At 43.8% G+C, this 20,405-nt stretch overlaps 2 protein-coding genes across 2 annotated transcripts; both read left to right on the forward strand.

The window, feature by feature from the left end:
• Positions 1-218: 218 nt before the first annotated feature.
• cope (COPI coat complex subunit epsilon) lies at positions 219-4,469 on the forward strand. The gene is made up of 10 exons (XM_064331687.1): positions 219-379; positions 536-598; positions 942-1,042; positions 1,215-1,367; positions 1,484-1,537; positions 1,760-1,841; positions 1,971-2,126; positions 2,571-2,639; positions 3,533-3,607; positions 3,994-4,469. Exons 1-10 carry the CDS (start codon positions 278-280, stop codon positions 4,039-4,041), a joined length of 903 nt encoding a protein of 300 aa, XP_064187757.1. The 5' UTR covers positions 219-277; the 3' UTR covers positions 4,042-4,469.
• Positions 4,470-5,316: 847 nt separating this feature from the next.
• cers1 (ceramide synthase 1) lies at positions 5,317-20,273 on the forward strand. Its single transcript, XM_064331685.1, has 7 exons — positions 5,317-6,583; positions 13,784-13,943; positions 14,353-14,533; positions 14,847-15,008; positions 15,954-16,101; positions 16,375-16,520; positions 16,917-20,273. The coding sequence occupies exons 1-7, from the start codon at positions 6,329-6,331 to the stop codon at positions 16,957-16,959; spliced, it is 1,095 nt and encodes a 364-aa protein (XP_064187755.1). The 5' UTR covers positions 5,317-6,328; the 3' UTR covers positions 16,960-20,273.
• The last annotated feature ends 132 nt before the right edge of the window (positions 20,274-20,405 follow it).

A 20,405-nucleotide genomic window follows, 5' to 3' on the forward strand; every position in this document is an offset into this window, starting at 1 on the left:
AAAATCTACGCAGGTGTGACACAGTCCGCGTAACAGAGCGTAAAGATCGTAGGGTAGCCAGTAATCTGGTTCGCAGCGTTAGCAGTAAGCAATGCCAAAGGCATAAACGAGGATACAGCGTTTGGTATAACTATTATTGTTCGTTTTGTCGGCTGTCGGTGATCCTGTTTACATACAAATCAGCGCAGCAGCGCGGCAGCATAGGAACAAGTAGCGCCAAGAAGGGAGATGACGTAAGAAACGCTACGTGTTCAGGAAGTAATCTCATTCCATCAACATGGCGTCGCAACAGGGAGAAATCGACGAATTGTTCGATGTAAAAAATGCATACTATATTGGCAGTTACCAACAATGCATCAACGAAGCACAGAAAGTTAAGGTAAATATACCGTATTCGCCTCGTGCTGTGATATTTCAGAAATTCTATCATCAGAGTTGATGAATGTGATGTTTGGCCTAACATCGACTTATAATGCTATAACATAAAGCGCTATGATTAGCTAATTCCATAAAAACCCTGAAATTATTCTTCCAGCCATCAAGCCCAGATAAAGTGACTGAAAGAGACATGTTTCTGTACAGAGCATACATTGCCCAGGTAAGGGGAAAGGTGGCTTACTCGTCGTTATTTGTTGAATACAGTAACGTTGACTAGAAAGCAAATTGTAGCTACTATTAAATATGTGTGTTCATTATCTTTCGAGTTGTTCGCTAACATGTAGCGTCCCAACCAGGTAAAATTGTACCAACACTGACCAGGTGGCGAACCAGCCGACAAAGTCGCTGTAGTGGAGTTGAAAATAGTTTTTTCGCGGAATATATCTTTGCTACTGTGCTATTTACTCCACCTCACTTTAACTAGTTCGTGCAAACCTATATTTTTCCGTCCCAAATAACTTATTCTTGCCTTGGCTTGAGTAATCCTCCTGGATATTTTTCAGAGGAAGTACGGTGTGGTTCTGGATGATATCAAGCCCAGCTCCTCTGCAGAGCTTCAGGCCGTCAAAATGTTTGCCGAGTACCTTTCCAATGAAGGCAAAAGGTGATACCCGGAATCAGTCTTGAAGTGATTCTGTTCTTTGAGCTTTAGCTTTGCTTCTGAAAGCGCACCTAAAAAATAATTTTAAAAAACTGGCCAGCAACATTTTTGGAGCATGGCTCGGATTAATTTTAGGACTGTTTTTAAAAGCGTAGTGTCTTTGTGTACTGAACAGGGATGCTATAGTGGCTGATCTTGACAAAAAGATGTCGAAGAGCGTTGATGTAGCCAACACCACCTTCCTGCTCATGGCCGCCTCCATTTACTTCCATGAGGGGAATACGGATGCAGCTTTGCGGACCCTGCACCAAGGAGAAAGTTTGGAGTGGTAGGATGCAGGATACTGGCTATATTTAACAGGGTTTTTCTTGTTTAACTGGCTAATATGTTTGTCTTGTGGTCATTAACATCCAAAGATAATCAATTTCTCTCTTTTCACAACAGCATGGCAATGACCATACAGGTGTTGCTGAAGCTTGACAGAGTTGATTTGGCAAGGTATGTATCAAATTACAGTATTGTACTCTATTTACAAAATGCATATTACCGGCATTTCATCTGTTTGTGATTTGTGGACCAGCTTGAGATTTAAACCATGTAAAATGACTTGTACAATCATTAAGCCAAAAGTAGTAACTTGAACCATTATTTGGTGTTTTCTGGCTTTGTATGTCATTCTTTAAATTACCTCCCCCCACACTAATTCTTTTTCTAATCTAGGAAGGAACTGAAGAAGATGCAGGAGCAGGATGAAGATGCCACACTGACGCAGCTGTCGACTGCCTGGGTCAACCTTGCTGTTGTGAGTGACAAGTCTGTTCCAAAGATTCCAGCGTGCCTGTGTGCTCAGTGGGCTACGCACTGTTTGCTCCTTAGCCGTTTCCTTCCGTATAAAACCAGGGACACTGACAGATCTTTTGATTTTCTACAGGGGGGAGAAAAGCTGCAGGACGCATACTACATCTTCCAGGAGATGTCTGACAAGTACTCCCCGACACTGCTGCTGCTCAACGGCCAGGCTGCCTGCCATATGGCCCAGAACAAGTGGGAGGAGGCTGAAGGCGTGTTGCAGGAGGCTCTGGACAAGGTGAACAATTTAGCGCTGCTTGGATTAGCTGGAATCGATACATCTTCAAGCTGTTCCGCTGTGAAACTCTTGTGGGTGCATTTAAGCAGCACTGACTGAAACTGAACCATAGGTGGCGCCAAACACTGTATTTCAAGACTACTACCAGTCACTCTTTTGTAAGCAGAATGTTGTAGGCCATTGTATGATAATTTTGAGTGGAGCTGTCATGACATAACAAACATTTGTTAAATAGTTCCATTAGGAGGGAGTCCTACCTTTAATCGGTTACCATTTCACGAGCCATAAGGAAAGGGAAGTGGTTGGAAGGTTGCATAGAACATGGTTGAAATTAGTTAAAAATTCATTCAGTATATGTTGCATCAGTGAAGTGTCTAATTCTTGCAGTGGGTTGATGGGAAGACACAAACTGTTTTGTGAAACTCTGCATTCTCGCTTTTACAGGACAGTGGCCACCCTGAGACTCTGATCAACCTTATTGTGCTAACACAGCATCTTGGCAAGGCGCCAGAGGTGAGACTTTGCACCATGCATGTGGCTGTTTATGGAGATAAGGGGATTATTTAATGGTTTTAAACTTATGCCACAATGATTCTGTTGTCTTTCCATGTGTAATTGCTAATATGTGGCAAAATACACAAACAGATGCTCACAAATGTATTTCCAAAGGTGGTTTACAGGACTATTTCAAGTGTTGGTGATGCTTGCATAAGTCCTGTGCACTTAAATTATCAAGCCATAAATCTCAGGTAATGCAAACGTTAAAAGACATTGCCTTTACAATTAATGTAACATGACAGTATGAGTCCATTGCCAATAAATAGTCAATGAGATTGCAACCATTTAAAAACATTTTTTTTACAGAATGGGTAGCCTAAGTAAGAACTGGGTATTACATGAGAGCTTAAGTAAAATGTTATGACTAGTCTGTTGATGTTCAGAACTTGTTGTATTCCGGTGTTATTTTGTATTAATAATTACGTGATATTATAATCAGTCAGTACATCATCACTTTGAGATCCTGTGTTGGGTTGGCTCTCAGTACCAGGGCTGGAATCAGTTCTGAGTGCTGTCTGTGTGCAGTTTGCCTGTTCTTTTGTCTGTGTGGGATTTCCCTTGGTACTTTTTCATCCCTCCCCAGTCCCAGCACAGATCGCGTTGGTTTATTAGCTCTAAGTTGTTGTGTGTGTGTGTGCGTGCGTGTGCGTGTGCACGTGTGTGCATGCATGCATGTGCGTATGTGCAGCTGGCTGTTTTTCTGTGCAGGCTGTTCACTCCACATTGTGTTTGCTTCAACTGTGACTCATCGCAACTCTCTGAAGAGGTTCATTTGGTTATGCCAGAGTATGGAGGAATTTATAGGTTCATGAACATTCACAACATTGAACTGTTGTCTCTCTTGGCAGGTTACAAACCGCTATATGTCTCAACTGAAAGATTCACACAAAGCACATCCATTTCTTAAAGAATATTTTACGAAGGTGAGATTTCAGTGTATTTTTTGTCTTGCCTCCTTTATTCAGTTCTGAGAGATTTTTTTACAAATTTATTTTCGGGTTTATCGGCAGTTGTTTTTGTTTACCTTTGACTAGTTGCACATGAAATCAGCTATGTGCCCTGTTTGCGATCAAAAGTGCAGCACTTATTTTTCCCTTCACGTCTGTCAGGCATTCAAATACACTTTGTTTGTCTGCAAATACATTTAACCCTAACCCTAACCCTCCCAGTTCTGAATTGAAGATAGATAAGAAAGGGTGATTCTAGGTTGCGCTAGAATGTGAAAATACAGTTTATCTTAGGTCTTCACTGTGTATTTCTGTCTGTTTTTCTGATGTGTATAATATTTCTCTTCTTTTTTTCCTACCAGGAGAATGAATTTGACAGACTGGCCATGCAGTATGCTCCCAGTGCATAAGATTTGCATGCACATTTGTAAATCCCCCTGATTTTACTAAAAAAACAACATTGTCAATGGAAAATGCAAAGGCAGTTGTACAAATATTTAATCTTGGTAAATGAAAATGAGTGACTAGTCCCAGCATAAATGTATATTTTTATGTTAAGGACAATTCACGTGAGGCTGAATATCGAAAAGAAAACAATTACAATAAGAGTAGTCATTTTTTAAACGGCTGAAAAGTTTAAACTACTGTGAATCTACAACATTAGTTTCCTTTTCTGCTGTAGTGGCCAAGTCATTCATTGCCTCCAGAACATCTGTTAAGGACACACGTTGCCTGAGAAGGCTGCCTGGTTTCATTCTCTCGTTGAGTTCAGTGTACTGATATGTATCGTCTTTCCTAAGCATTCCTTCAAATTGAGAATAAACTTTGTGTGACTAAGTCTGTTTTGTTCTGTGGTCTTTTTGTGTGTTTCTGTGCAATATGTTAATTTATGGTTTTACAGATTGTCTTTTCCATCAATGTTTTGCATCTGTTTTTCCATCTTTATTTTTTTATCATCCAATTGTCTATGGTAAGCCTTTGTAATTGCTTCACAAATGCATCATTTCCAATGGCTTAAATTGGCTACTGGAAACCACAAAAACCCACAGACAATATGACAATCCTGGACATGGGGTTGAGATCCCTGCTGTAGTCATATTAAGTGAAATACAACCGAGGTAGATGAATGTGTTTTTCTAAATTTCAACCATAAGGGCAAGTATTGTTGTCTTCATATCAATGCGAAATGTAATTGAAATACTGTTTGAAACTCATCTCAACAGTCTTAAGCGACTGGGTTTCGGGATCAACAGCGCCATAATTGCTTCAATAATGGTCAAGTAAGCAAGTGCTATCGGGATGACTACTTGCTTCTTTGTGTTTAATTGAACCTTATGCTAAAATTGTGATGAAATTCCATTTTCACGTCCACGTTTTTATTTCACTGACTGTAATAGTCTTGCACTATTTCAAGTTTATGGGTATTTACAAACAGTTGTGGTTTTTCCATTGATTCAGTAGCGTTTCTTTAAATTTAAGAATTAAAACAAAAGAAACCAGCTTTGATACGGTTGTATCCTATAACAGATATTTTACAGAAAGTCTATTCGTTTGTTCTTGTCGAAGGAACGAGCTGTTAAGTGGCTGAATGGTTGAAGGTAATTGTGCACTGTCGCTTTAAGTAAGCTCATTTTTTTATTCTACCAGTTGAGGAGGATAGCGGACCATAATTACGTCACGTCACCTCTGGGCGCTCGCTTCCTTTTACATTGCTACACGGTGGAGTCCGACTGCATATCTATACTAGAACGTGACTGGACTAGAAATCTGGACGATTTCGTGAGGATGGAAAGAACGGGTCTGACTTGTATATGATTATTTTTTATTAATTCTATTATGTGTAATGCGATACATTAATTTCCATTAATAGCGTTCTAGTAGCGTTCAATTTCTGTCACTTGTCAAGACGCCACCACTGAAGACACGTTGGCCAGCACCACAGAAAAAGGCTGCTCATTGAGGATATCGCGCCTTATCCTTATTGTTCCTTCATTACTTGTCATGTCGCAGGTCGTCCTCTATTAGGAATGTGCTATTTTTAAGAATGGAACAGTAAAGTGATGTTATGTAATGAGTAAAATAGAGTGAAGCGGATGTTGAAATTATTTTAAGAAAAACAAATGTGATGCGATTGCACTGGTTTCAAAGGGACTGCAGTAATGAGGGGGGTTTTTTTGGCCTATGATACGCATTGACTGTATGGCGCTTTTTCTTCGCAACCAACAAAGGTAGCCGGTACAAATAGTGTTAAACAGAGATAAATTAGCATTTGATGGAGCTGCATCAGGTACAGTATATTGCACATGTATCTGATCGGACTATGGTAAGGATTAAAACTAAAAACGTTAATTCGTTTAATTGGGGTAGGTTACATTTCAAATTAGATTAATGTAATCCTTTGTATGGTTTTGGATAGGCCTGTGAACATGATTTTTTGTTTTATTCTCGATACAGTTTGGCCTCTGTAAAGACCACTGATATAATTACTGTCCCAAATGTAAAATGGGTCCATGTCTTTATTTAGAAAATAGAGAATTAGGCTACTGGAGAAGCTAAGCAGCTTAAAGTTTTCACGTTTTTTTAGGGTAGCAAGTTAGCTGACAGCGCGACATAGGCAGTTATTTAGTCAACGAATATACGACGAGAAATTGGTTTCTCGAAATTAAGTTTCCTGTTTAGATCAGTGTGATTGTCACGATGGACGCGCATAATGAAAATGACAGTTTTAACGCCAGGGTGGTTGAACCAATGCCTGGCTACATTGAACTCATCACCAGAGGCTATGCCGTCATGGCCAGTGCCTTGAAGGACTGTAGCGCTTGCGGTCTCGAGCTCTCCAAGAGCACCCTTCTGGACAATGCCTATATAACCTGGGTTGAGATTGGCCTGTTCTTCGTGTGCGCCGTGATGTGGACCGTAATGCGGCGGGGACTGACAGCATGCTTATTTAAGGTACAGTAGATACTTGCTGTAATCATCCATTGTATGCTGCTGCCTTTATGTAACTAGTATATCCATGCATCAATGAGGAATTTAAGTATTGTTTTTAATCTGTTTGTTATCCAACATGAACATTCACAACCTCTTCCTATTTATTGCTCAAACAATACAGGTATACTATTTATTTTTGGTGGGTAATTAATTACTTATGACTGTATTACCAAATTACTTATGACTTTATTTCCATGTTACTTTGATTTACTGCAAGGCCAGATAAGCAGAATAAACCCAAATGCCTCATTTCAGTTCAAAGGAATCACATTTCTTGTGTCCAATTTCGATCTCCCATTTATGCACAATTATGTGAAGGCTTTATTTGTCACGTGCATATACATGTACATACAGTGAAATGCGTCATCTGCATTTAACCCATCCTAATTACGTAGAAGCAGTGGGCAGCCACAGTGCAGTGCCCGGGGACCAACTCCAGTTCCAAGGCCTGTGCCTTGGTCAAGGGCAACAGCAGGAGTACGCCCAGGGGCAATTTAAACTTTCCAATTAACCTAACCCGCATGTCTTTGGACATAGTGTGATTGGGAACCTGCCCAAACAATTTAGTTTTTCATGGCCTTGCCCTACCATATTTTTGTCTACACTAACGTAATTCCTTTAGCTAGGTCTGAGGGAAACACTTCCTCTGCTTGCTGTTGTGGCTACATGTAGCCTAAGCATTGTTACTTTTGCCACTGTTTAATTTTGCGCTGTGCTCTAGTCCAGAGGTAACTGATTCAGGAAGTGTGACCTTTCACCTCACCTAACTTTTTCAATAGAATATTAACTTCAATTTAGCAAGAATGGAGCAAAGATAATTCAAGCTTCATGAGGACAGCCTTGTGAAAAACCATAAAAGTCGTGAGCAATCTAGATGCTGTAAATTGCGTGGTATGATGACTATCTCAGCAGTTTGAATCTTCATGATTCAAACTGCTGTCACAGCAAATTGTTCTGTTAAGGTCAAGGTGGCCACACATGCAGTGCCACTGACATGCCGATTTTGGATTGGATTTTGGATAAAGGGCAGTAGCCTTAGTTCCTGTAGAAAATGTAGTCCAAATTTTATTGTTACTTTAGAAGTGGTGGTTCATAATTAATTGCAGTGACAGAATAGCAGCAATGCTATCTGCATGGCACACAGCTGGTGATCAACCCTGTTTTTATTTTGCTGAAGCTGTTAGATGGATGTGGTGAGGATGTGGTCTACTGTTTTGCTCACTGCTCACAGTAAAATGCCCAGTATTAAATCAAGTCTATATATATATAACAGGGACCATACATACTCTGTAAGACTTTGTTTAACACTGAATATTTGTACTGTGCTGGATATTCAGGAAGGGATACAGTGAATAACATACATCAGCCCAGACAGTATTAATTGATTACAGAACTTCAGTGATTGAGAGCGAGGAGCACATGGGCAGGTGGCGAGGAGGCATTGAGCTGCAGTATGACATTAACTCTGGAAGCAGCAAGAACGAGCGCCGCCTGACACCCGTGGTGCAGAAGTGGAAATATGCGTCCTGCTCGCATGCTTGATTTGCCACACATGATTGTCGTGCATGGCACCCAGCCTCGCTGCCAGCCAATCGGATTGCAGAGAGAGCTGCCACTCCACTGGACGCTGCGGGGAAAGTGCTCTGGGAAGCTCTGCCTTGCTGCTGTTCGTTACCTCCCTCGGTGGATGCGTGGCCCATTAAGACCATTTTTACTGCTCTCTTTACTACTTCCCATTTGCCTCCCGTAGTAAGAGTCCAGGCTGTGAAAACACTGGCAGTGACAGCTGCCATGGAAACATGATCACTGTTTGCCAATAGCTAAATCCACACTGGAGTTCAGTTTCAATTCCCTCGCATCGGTTATATTTTCACTAACAATCTTTTATGATAGCTCTATTTGGTCACTGCTACCTGCAATTGAGACTAGTTTTGTTGAATTCAAAAGGGCTGCCAAATCCCACCCAAAACTTTGACAGTTGATGGTGCTGTCATTTTGTTGCATGCAGAGTCTATGATGGCAAACTGTATATTTGGGGGGAAAAATGAATTTCTTTGTCAGAGCTGTGATTTTGTGAGCTGGGTCCACTTTTGTTCAGCTTGCTACTGATACTTAATGGGCTGAAATAAAGGCTCTGTCTGACTCCTGGGAGTTCTGGCCCAGCTTTTGTTGCACAAAAAGTTGCCTGAGCGTGACTTCTTGGTCTAACTGCTAAAATAGGGACTGGAACACTAACAGGGCCAGGGAGGCACGCAGGAGTCCTAGTCTACTGAAGCATAAAAGGTCTTTGAGCTTTCTGTGCATTGAAACAAGCTCTGAACCAAAGATGTTGGTATCTAATGCATAATACACACAGCGTATCAGATTATAGCTTTTACTAGGGCTCTCTTTTGATGGCTGAGGTTGATAGGTAACGGTCGCTGCATGTGTTTGCTAAGGAGCATTTGAGACTGAGGGTGGGTTAGGGTTACCTTCCAGGATCCCCCTGCTTTCCTAAGAGCCCGCACTGATGCTGCTGCAGTGTATAGTGCTGTCATTACTCCTGCATTCTATAGCGTTCTGCAGACCCACAGGTCTCTCGGGTTAAGTGGAGCACTTTTACCTCATTTGCATGATTTGACACTCGATTTTTTTTCTCTGTCTCTATTCTGTGAATTGGCCGTGCGGTGTGGAAATAGCACATGCGTCAGCGGGTGAAACGTCGCCTTCTAGGGGTTTTAGTGCGAACCAGTGATCCGCACGCCCATGGCCTGCTGCACATAGAGCTGAGAACTGGACGGAGCACACCCAGAACTCTCGAGTGTTGCTTATGCAGCCTGCGTCTCTTTGCTAGACCTTGCCCCTTGCACATAAGGCTTATTTTCGGAAGAGGACAGCCTCGGGACCCTGGTGGGTCTGTCCCGGAGGCAGAAGTGTTGCAGGTTCCGGAGGTGGGAGAGCTCTGTGTGTGCGCAGTGCAAGCATGCTGTGTGTCACCTGGACCAGGCTGCTGCTGCAACCACCCTCGGGTCAGGCCATATTTTTCCCACATTTTAAAATCCTCTAGGGCCGAATGCACCCTTAATTATCACTGTGTACCTGTCATTGCACATTTGAGACGTTCCTGTTATTTATGCACAGCCACAAAAAAAAAATTGTATCCTGAAAACCATTTTTCCACAGCAGACAGTCTGATAATTGTGAAGCGCCAGTGTGTTTGTAGTTGTCAGTTCTGTAAGTGCCTGTGTGTGTGTGTGTGCTGTGAAATGTGTGCTGTTTTCACTTCCCCTTGAGCACACAAGGCACATTAGGTTGGCTGGGGCCCCTCAGGATCCTGAGTGTGATCCGCACTCAACATCGTTGACTCAGCGCTCTTCCATCATCGCAGAGGTCAATACTTCCCTGATTTGTCGGCTCTCCAGATCCACTCCAGTCTGAGGGAGCAGTTTGTCCATAAGCCAATTGCTCTCTGGCGCAGTTTATTTCCTCCTCGTAAATTCCGGCCCTGCCGTTTGAAAGCCGCTCTGGGCGGCGCGAGCGAGTTTGCTTAGCTTCCGGCGCGATGCTTCTCGGCGAACGAGTGCAGTTGCTCGCCTGGCTGCCTGAGTGCCAGGGGATGCGCTAGCGAGAAGCTAACTGCGAAGCTAAAGTGGCCTGCGTGCGGGAAAGCCATCTTATTTGCATCTCCATTTTTCGCAAGACACGTGTCTTCTCCCCTATGCCAGACTGGGGAGGTTCTTCCATTAATGTTTTTGTCCCATAAAAACCACTTTCATTCCCTAAGTGGCCTGATCTCTGAACAGCAGCGTTCTCTGGCCACCGGGGAGCGAGAGGATATGCCATTGAAGAGATTTAATGTGGTTTAATGATGCATTTTGGTCGACATAATTCTCAGTAAGAGTGCAGTTATAAAGGCCAAAGGAAGTGCCATTTGAGTCCTATGCTGTAAGTGTCGTGCTGAACTTGGTCGATCTGCATTTGAGTAAGTGCCACAAAGAGCTCTCCTGTATCTGTAAGTTTGTTGACCTGGATTATCACCCTCTCTGCCTTCCCCTTTGCATGTAATCCGCTGTCTTGCCATGCTGTCCTTGGGCTGGCAGGTCCCTGCAGAATTACAAAGGCAGGAAAGCACCCCGCTTCCCTCTCTCCTGTCGGGCAGGCCCTGGGGCGGGACAGCAAGCCTGACCACGTCACAAGTGGACACATCTGCCTGTTATTACACAGGGCTTTGGTGATGTTCTCCCTGAAACCCGGTGAAGGCATTGGGTAGCTCTGTCTTAAGAGGGCACACAAACGCAAAGGGGATTTGTTCTGGGTTCGGCTTAGACGGATTTAGCTACCGCTGTGCATCACTGTGCATTTGGCTAGGCTGCTGAGATTAATGGCGTAGGGAGGCTTTGTTCTCTTAGTTCTGTGGCCTGTAAGTTGATTAGATCTGGACAGAAGAAGAAGCCACATGTTCTTGTATTAAGTGGGCGGCATCAGTTGCAATGGATTCACTAAATGTCACTTCCTTCCTTTATGTGGACGTATGTCTTTGCAGCACCGTCGACCTCAAGCTTGCTGAATTATACATGCAGCCATATGGTTAGGCATACAGCAGATAATCTTGTGTGAATAATGGAAGGTCCTTATGTCTCTCCCTTCTTGCCATAAGGGTAGAAGACAAGTTTTCACTGTCGCTGGCGGTCACCTAGAATTACTGTAATTGAAATTAAACTGCTGGAAACAGAGATGTAGGAAACGGTTATCTGATGCCGTGTAATGATGAGATCACATAATGGAGTGGGGAAGTGGAGCAGTCGCGTGAGCTTGCATCTTTAAAGCATGAAGCAAGTTCTGTGTCTAGTTCTTTTTTTTTTTGTCAAGAGTAGGCTGCTACCTAGACCGTATTAATTAATGAAGTTAATTAAGGGAGGATGTTGTGGCTAATTGTTCCTCTGAGGACACGGTACCCTCCCAGCCCCAGGTGTGTTGACTGTTCAGCTCTGCGGAGCGGGAAGAGCACCATCTGTATGTGTAACCGTATCCCGTAGCGTGACATTTGCTGCTGCATAGCTGCCTTTCCCCTCTCACGGTCTGTTTAGAATAAGCAGCGCAGAGAAATCAAAGCGCCGCCAGTTGTCTTTCATCAAATGCTTTGTGCAGCGCACTTCTTTAATCCGAGGCGCTAAATATCAATAGTCTGATTGCGGCTGTAAACACGAGCCTATGAATTTTATTTTATTGATCTAGAGGCCTTGTAATTTGTGGGTTACTGTCGGTTGAGATGCTGAAAGGGAGGTGATTGGCTAGTCAGGGGTTGTGTTTGGCGGGATGAGGCAGTCAAGGTTAAGGGTGGAGGCACGCTGCAAACAAAGAGCTGTCTGGCCCTGTCTGCCTCAATTTGGGGGAGGGGCCTATTGTTCCTCCGCTGACAGCTGTCTTCTCGCTGTTCCTGCTAGAGTTTTTTTTTTGAACCAGACTCCATATGAATGTACTCTCTCACTCCTCAGTTCAGCCCTTCTTACGTAAGCCTTTTTTCCCTCCATTAAAAACAGAAGGGGTGAAAGTATAGAAAAAGAGAGGGGGTGGGAAAGGGACGGGGAGGGTAAGACAGGGAATGTAGAGTAGCTGTTGCTGTCGTGAGGAGAATATTTCTGCTGCATTGTCATTTTCTGGCAACAGAAGCCATTATCGCCAACTGGTTGCTAGGGAGACCAGTGATTTCTTGTGAAAGTCCTTCCATAGAGCAATTGTGAATAGAAAAGAGAGGTTCCTGGTGCCAAGTGACTGGTCAAATTCAGACAGAATACAGATGGAATCTGTTGTACTGCTGCACAGACGCTGCTGTGCGTGACTTTTATCATCTCAGACCAGCTGTCAGAGGAACAGGGAACACGTAGTTCCAAAATGTGGCCAGCATTAAACCCCTCCCATATTTGACTTCCCCTGTCCATTAAATCCATTCAGTGCAGCAGTGTCGCAATCCAAATCCTACAGCGATCGCAAGTCGGTCTGACATTCTCTTCCGTCCAGGCACCGACAGGAAGCTTTCCATGAAGACAGAATGCACAAAAAGACAGAAGTTAATGAGGAAGCAGATAAATAACGGAAACTGCGGGTTCTGTCAGCAAACCTGGTTCTACTTTTCCCATCTGCTGACTTCTTGCTGTGGAATCGGCAGTGATAAGTCTTGATTGTGTGGCAGTGCTCGTGCCCCCCCCACCGGGGCAGGCAGACTGTGTGAGTGATGGGGGGGTGCGGATTCTCTGCCGACAGCTGGCCTCCATAAATAAGTGCGGCAGGGAGCCTGCGAGGGCTGAGGCCTGAGATGATTTCCCTGCTGTTTGCAGACTCAGGCGTGCGGCGCGGTGTCCCGTCTGGGCCCCACCGAACCCGGAGAGGCGGAGCCTCGCGCGCGCGGGACACGGCCGATCTCTTGACCGGCCCCCGTCGCGCGAGCGCACAGGTCCTCCCGCCAGCGGCGTCCCAGCGCGCTCCCGGTCGCGTCCCGAGCGCCCGCGGCTTGGACGGCTGCCCCTGTGGCCGGGGCTAACTACGTGGCCGAGTTCGCCGCCGGAAAGATAAAAGCAATCGAGACAGTTGGACAAACGCCGGCGCGGTCACTTCTATCTCCGCTCGCCGCGGCTCTCTGAGCCTCGTGCCTGACCCGGAGTTAATATTTGCGAAGAGTGCAGATAGCCGCGTCGTGTTAACAGATAAGGTGTTGGGTGCGATTTCTGGTCTGGTGTGTCAGTGGGACTAGCTGAGCCTCCTGCAGCTGAGGTTCCTGCCGCTGAGCAGAGTTCTTATCAGCGCTGCACGGCTGCGTCGATGTCAGCCGCCGTGTCCTTCGCTGATTGGTTTGGTCTGCTAAGGGGGTCTACTGGGAGGGTCACAAGACTCCAGGAAGCCGTGCTTTCCACTTCCTGCATTTTTGCTGATCAGGCAGTCTACAAACAGACATAATACATATGCTGAAGAAGAGCTGTTCTTGGCAGGCAGTCTGAGTCACTCATTTGTAACGCAGCTTCTGCGGCGCGTCTGTGGTTTGTCTGATGTTCGGTCGGGGAGCTGGTTCGTTAACACAGCAAATGGAACACAGTGTACTGCGAGGCGCCATCTAGCTCATGAGCGGTTGATTGAGAGGCTTTTCCCCACCTGCAGAAATGCGACATGCTGTGTGCTTTTCTCTTGCAGCCGTTAGCACGATGGTTTTGCCTCCTGCCGAAGGACACTGCCAAGATGCCGGAGAGCGCGTGGAAGCTGCTCTTCTACACCATGTCCTGGTCGTACAGCACATACCTTCTCTTCTTCACCCACTATTCCTTCTTTTACGACCCCCCCTCTGTCTTTTACGGTGAGCGTTTCTCCTCATCCCTGGGTGCTGTCCTGACTGCTAATCTTGAACCCAAAGATCAAGCAGCACTGTGCGAAAACCCCAGAACCCCTGTTTACAGCAGTGACCCCTGGGAAAGGTTGTCTGAGACGTGGCTCTGTACACTTTCATTAAGCTAAGCTGTAGAATTTTATGCTTTACCCCAGCAAGAGTCAGGATAAATATCTTTGGTAACGTGCAAAGAGTGAAGTTCTCAAGAATGGAAAAAATATTTTTTCCATTCAACAACACGGAGTTTGTTAAGTCATGTGGGCTCTTTGAACCTCCCAGTAGATTGGAGTTGGATGAGAACATGCAATGTGACAGTCAGTCAGTTGTCTGCCCCATGTGAACCTTAACTGTTAAACTGAGGCCCTGTCTTTGCCTCCAGGCTGGAAGAGCGGGATGTCCGTGCCCACCGACATCGCCATCGCCTACCTGATCCAGGGCAGCTTCTACGGCCACTCCATATACGCCACCATCTACATGGATGCCTGGAGAAAGGACTCCTCGGTCATGGTAGTGCATCACATCATCACCTTGGCACTGATCACCTTCTCCTACGCCTTCAGGTGAGAGCACTCTGGACCTTGTAAGAGGGGCCCATGCTCATGTGTTCCCAGCAGGACTTTGCTTATGGGCTCTCATTGACTGTAGAACACGAGTCCACAATGCTGGTCCTGGAGAACTACAGGGTGTACTGATTTTTTTCTTCCACTCAGCACTTTGAACAAATAAACAGTTTGTCCCATAGTAAACTCACTACAGCTGGTTTATTGGATCTGAACTGGGGTCTGACATTAAGGTGAAAATAAGTTTCTTGGAGCAGTAGTTCAATGTATGGCTATATTTCTGACCCCTTGTGTGTACACCCCTCCCCCCCAGGTACCACAACATAGGACTTCTAGTTCTATTCCTTCATGACATTAATGACATCCTGCTGGAGTTCACCAAGCTCAACGTCTACTTCAAGACCCGGGGAGGTGTTTACCACATGCTGAACGACGTCCTCTCGAACTTGGGCTCTGTAAGCTTCAGTATCACTTGGTGAGGCTTTCTCTTGCGGTCATCCAACTGACCAAACAGTCCAGAAGCTCAAAAGCCATGGATACATAGTAAATACTTTGATGGTATTTATTAACTCACTTTATGAACCATTTGTTAACTCACTTTATGAACCTGGTGTGGTGCATTGGAATGATTAACGTTATCATTAAACAGTGAAGATAGGACACTTATTTGGATATACCATATTAAACTGTTTGCTCTGTTGAGATAGGTGATTATCAGGATTGAGGTCAATTCCAGTTCAGTCAATTCCATTCTATTAAATAGTTCTCGTAATATCCTCGTAGAACATTTTTCATTTTACATTTAAATTAATTTACTGAATTTAATGAATTGAAGTGGTATTAACCATAACCGTGGCAGCTATTGTTTCTGTCTATTGTATTATTAAACTGGTGCAGTTGTGCTGGCTAAGAGGTTGATGACTTCATAATACAGGGAGTGTAGGTATGAGGTGTAGGTGTGGAGGAGGGGGTGCCTGTCAGGAAACAGCTGAGGTGTGTGGGATTCCTTATACCCATATAGTCTGGTTTAGGCCAAGGTGGTCAAAACATCATAGTTTTGATAATTCAATAAACATATTTTCCCACAGGTGTGTTTCACCGTTTTATTCTACCTATATGGAACATTGTTGTCTTAAGTAGTAACTTATCTTGGTTGCATGAGCACAAACTAGCCCAAGGATTCCTTATGTTCCTGGTGATTCAGCCACACAGTAAGATGTCCACTGCTAACTCGGAGCAGAGTACCGGTACTTATGAATCCAGTAAGGACCATATATACTCTAAGAGTTGATTTAACGCTGAACATTTTACTGTGTAGGTTAGGCTAGTTGCTGGATTGAATGGAGCAGGAAGTGAAGTCCACCACGACGCACTGAAGTGAAGTATGTGAGTTAAGAGGGCTTCTCTCTTCCTGCTGCAGGTTTTGGTTCCGGCTCTACTGGTTCCCTCTCAAAGTGCTGTACGCCTCCTGTGTCTCCAGCCTGGAGTCTGTGCCCAAGATCCCCTTCTACTTCTTCTTCAACTTCCTCCTGTTTGCTCTCCTCCTGATGAACATCTACTGGTTCCTGGTGAGCGCCTCGCACCCTCCACCCTTCTGCCACTCCCCCCCTCCACCCGACTGTGTAGTCAGTAAAAGCCCGTCTGAGCAGGGGGGAGAATCCTCTCTGGCGTCCCGTTCGACTGGCCTGGCTTAGCCGCCATGGCGTTCCTCGCTGCTACGCCACCTGCTCGCTCGCACATAGAGGGTGACAGCCGGTGGTTTGTGGGTTTGGCGAGGCTCCACCCTGTGGCCGGGGCTGCGGCGTCTCCAGTCTCACGCACCTCCGTCTCTCCCCCTGCAGTACATCGTGCTTTTCGTGGTGAAGGTGCTGACGGGACAGATGAGGGAGGTGAACGATGTGCGTGAGTACGACGAGGAGGAGGTCAAGGCGGAGCGGCAAAAGCTGCAGGAGGACGACGCGGAGCACCAGAACGCTGTGAATGAGGGGTAAGGGCCCACGGAAGGAGACGCTGAACGAAACCAAAGCAGTCCTTCGCATTCCTCAAGACATGGGTCTTCTGACCGAGACTGATGTGCAAGTCATAAGACTGGCCTTATAGCTGTCACCCAAGCAAAGGAGGTTTTGATTCAGTTTATTGCCTGTTCATGTATGACTATTTCAGCAGTCACACTTGTCTACGGCGCAATTTAATAATTATATAGTTCAAATTAGTTTTTTCTGATAAACTGTATCTAGGAGCTTATGTATTGTGAAAAGACTCCTCAAAAAAATAGACCACTCCTTATCATGTTACCTTGAACTGAGTTGATAGCCTTTTGGTGTTAATGTTCATCCTGCTATCGCCTTCCTCCTTGCTGACGATCAGCTTTTTCTCCTTTCAGGAAGCACGTGCAGAATGGGGTTACGAAGGAAAAGCATCTATAATGGCCTCTCTAGCACCACCTCCTGGCCTTTAGCTATAAGTGCAAGCAACATCCTGACCCACTTTAGTTCAGACCGTTGTCAAGAGGCAAACTTGCTAGCTGGTCTTGCAAAAAAAGGAAAATATGCTAGGCTATAATACTTTTTAGTCATTATTTAATTAATTTAATTTTAATTATAGCACTGTGAATGTTATTTCAGATTACCTTGGTCTTAGATTCATTTTGGTTGTAAAAATGGCATCTGTAGTTATGTGAATATCCTGTTGTGTACTGGGTGTATTTAGAAGTTATAACTAAGAATACTCACAGTGCTGACAGTTGTTTTCTGTCTAGACCTATATAGGCTTGACAGGATGCAAGGACTACAACATCCTCTGTCACACACTGGAATAGGTTTTAACCTGAGACCTGGGGCCTCATTGATCAATTGTGCATACTCACAAACCTCCTCTTAACATTGCATCTGCGCATTTTCCCTCAGTTGGTTCGTTTCCAGCAAAGAAATGTACTGGGTTATGGCCGACAAGGAGGCCTACAATCATTTCGTTGTGGATGAATGACGGCGGTGCAATGCCCCTTGATATTCACTGCCAGAATGTCATATGAAGCTGGGCATCATGACAGTCCTTTTTTACTGTAATTAAGCCACAGCTTAAGCTTTAATAAGCTACATTTCATCTGTGATTCAATAATATCTGTGAACAGAAAATATGTTATCCCATAAGTACATATTCTAATAAAAAAACTTACAGGAAAAACATTACAGGAATCAATAACAAAATATAGCCTACTCGTGAAAATGGCAATGAATACAACTACGTTTTAAGTACGTACTTCAGATAGAGGAAGAAAAAATGTGTGAGGTTATTAATAACTGGGACAGTGCCGTGGTTAAAGATACACAGCACTGGAGAGAAACAGGTCTGTCGTACATGTCACAGAGCGACTGCAATGGCATTTGCCAGAACAGTTTGTGCCGTTCCCCTCTCCGGGTGACTGACTTTCGGCTTTTGACTTCTGATAAAACCATTTCTTGTTCGTTCAGTGTCTGACACACTGAAAAGGCTGGAATAAAATATATTTTTTCATCAAGCAGTAGTTTAATCTTGCCCTTCTTAGCACATCATCTTATGTCACAAACACCTAGCATCTCAGATTCAGAAAATTATCTTTATAAAGTGTCTGTAATATTTTTGAGTATGAATATCTTTATAGCCAATTTCTACTCAGCCATGCTGGTGTACTGCTTTTAAATGAGTAGGATTTATTAGTCACCACACAGGAATACTCTTTTTTTAAGGTGGGCAAGTATCACTCCCTGCGAAAACCAACAATTAGCAGTTGGCTAATTCCATGCAGGATTGATGAATGTGGGCCTCAGATTTCCCAAGCAATTGCTTTATTTTAGTATCAGGAGTGAAGGCGTTAAAAAGGGAAGTGTTCATGAATTTGCAACGTTTTAACACATCGGTGGATGTTTGTAAAACACAAAGTCTGTTTTTAAGAAGGATTTGAAATTGTATTTCATATCTTTGCATTGGTTAATTTAGCCAGCATACATTTTCCCTGCCTGACCTGTTTCAGATGTAGTCACAGAGTAGGCCCATGTCTGTGTACTACAGATGTTTCGGAATGTGATTGACCAGGGCAAAATTCACTTTTTTGTTTTATTTTTTTGCCCTTAGAAAGATAACATGTTGCAAATATAACTAGCTTGTTTTCATGTAAAGATATCACTGTTTTTGTAACACTGACACTGAAATGATAGCAAAGAAGCTGAAGATAATCACTGATGATGAAAGTGAAATGGAATACGTTTGACAAATGGATTATTCTTCTGATTGGAAAAGGTTTTTAATATGTCTACTGTCCAACATTGTACACTTGGGGAAGTAGAAGTTGAAAATGTGTTTGATTACACAGCAGTGTTTACATGATAATGACAGAAACCGAATGGCCCAGTACCCTCTGAGGGGCCTTAGCTTATTGCAAGGCCACACCGAATGTGAGGACTTAAGTGCACCATACAGTATTCAGAACTGCATGCTATTGAAATGGTTCAGATATGCTTGATATGTAGTCTTAAACACACCAATGGAAAAATAAACCCATTATCTTACCATAGCAGTAGGCTATGTAAAAAACTATGTAAAGTGAAAATCATGTTAAAAGACAAGGGCCAGACGGGTTTGCCAGTGCTCGAGTGTGCGTTTCAGCGTGTTCGTGTGAAAAGGTCTGTGGTGCAGGCTTTCATCCAATCATGGGCCAACCGTTGCATCGCAGTTTATTTCAATCAAATTCAGATTCGAGTGCTCATTATGAACGGCGTGCTCGTGCCGGAGAAGGCCACGGATGTCAGTGTAGTCCGTTTCAGCAGACGCGTCTTCCAGTCTCCGTTCTAGACCTTGCTAGCAATGGGACGTTAATCTTTTGTCTTTATTAGTGAACGTTATTTAGATTTACTTTCTGAGAACACTGTTAACAATCCCCCAGCCTCAGCGCGCTACGTCTATGTTTTGCTCATAGACCAGGTTCGTTTCCTGCTGTGTGGTTGATTCCTTCGTGTCTGGCTGTGTTCTCCTGTCCTCGTTCTTTACCCACCTCCGTCGGTCTCCAATGCCCATTACCACCGTAAATGTAAGCTGTTTTGTGGAAGATATTTCTTTAAAAAAATTATTATACAACACTGTTTAACCCTGAAACAAACAAAAAAAGACGCACCTGTGTCTCGAGGCACTGAAATGTCATTAATCATAACTGATTAGTGTTGGCAGCGCTTCTTTGTGCGGTGCTGAATATGCAAACACCCACGGTAAGGGTATGAACCGTAAAAATTACCGAAACTGCATTCCTTTTCTGGGAGACGTTTAATGCTGTAAGCGTATGCAGTGGGACTATCTTGACAGTTAAGTATTACCAGTAAGATCTAGGGTTTGTTTGAGACTGCCATTCCAGAATATATAAAGGGCAATTACCCAGTATAACATTATTTCTTTTAAATTGCACTGTAATTTATTTTATCCTTTTTATTGCTCATTAGGACCAATTGGGAAAGTGGGGTTGCGAATTGAGAATTTAAAGCATAAATTCCTGTATGAATCAAGTATGAATTATAGATTTAAGCCACAGTACAAAGCACTATGTTGGACCGTTATTTTATTGATAGACCCTCCACCTCTATTTTTCCATAGTGTATCAGTTTTACCACTTGGATATGAAAGGTACTTACTCTTTTGTAATGAAACAATTTTAATATTTCCACTGGACCAGTATTATTGTAAAATGTTTTCCTTTAAATAAAATGTTAAATGAAAACCGCAGTGTTGCACTGAAGTATGTCAACAAATCGACCACTATATTTATTTTTTGTCTCATTTCAGTTGCAAGGATTGAGTTGCAGGATTCAGGTACAACAGTTCAGACATGAATGCAAATGGAAGAGAAGAA

Source organism: Anguilla rostrata, chromosome 4 (assembly GCF_018555375.3).
Source record: "Anguilla rostrata isolate EN2019 chromosome 4, ASM1855537v3, whole genome shotgun sequence".
NCBI lineage: Eukaryota > Metazoa > Chordata > Actinopteri > Anguilliformes > Anguillidae > Anguilla > Anguilla rostrata.

Bases quoted from the DNA above. Each gene is read 5' to 3' on its own strand.
- cope (XM_064331687.1), top strand. From the start codon at position 278: ATGGCGTCGCAACAGGGAGAAATCGACGAATTGTTCGATGTAAAAAAT. The intron at 380-535 runs GTAAATATACCG...TTATTCTTCCAG, and splicing joins ACGAAGCACAGAAAGTTAAG to CCATCAAGCCCAGATAAAGT. The intron at 1,538-1,759 runs GTATGTATCAAA...TTTCTAATCTAG, and splicing joins GACAGAGTTGATTTGGCAAG to GAAGGAACTGAAGAAGATGC.
- cers1 (XM_064331685.1), top strand. From the start codon at position 6,329: ATGGACGCGCATAATGAAAATGACAGTTTTAACGCCAGGGTGGTTGAA. The intron at 14,534-14,846 runs GTGAGAGCACTC...CCTCCCCCCCAG, and splicing joins ACCTTCTCCTACGCCTTCAG to GTACCACAACATAGGACTTC. The intron at 16,521-16,916 runs GTAAGGGCCCAC...TTCTCCTTTCAG, and splicing joins CAGAACGCTGTGAATGAGGG to GAAGCACGTGCAGAATGGGG.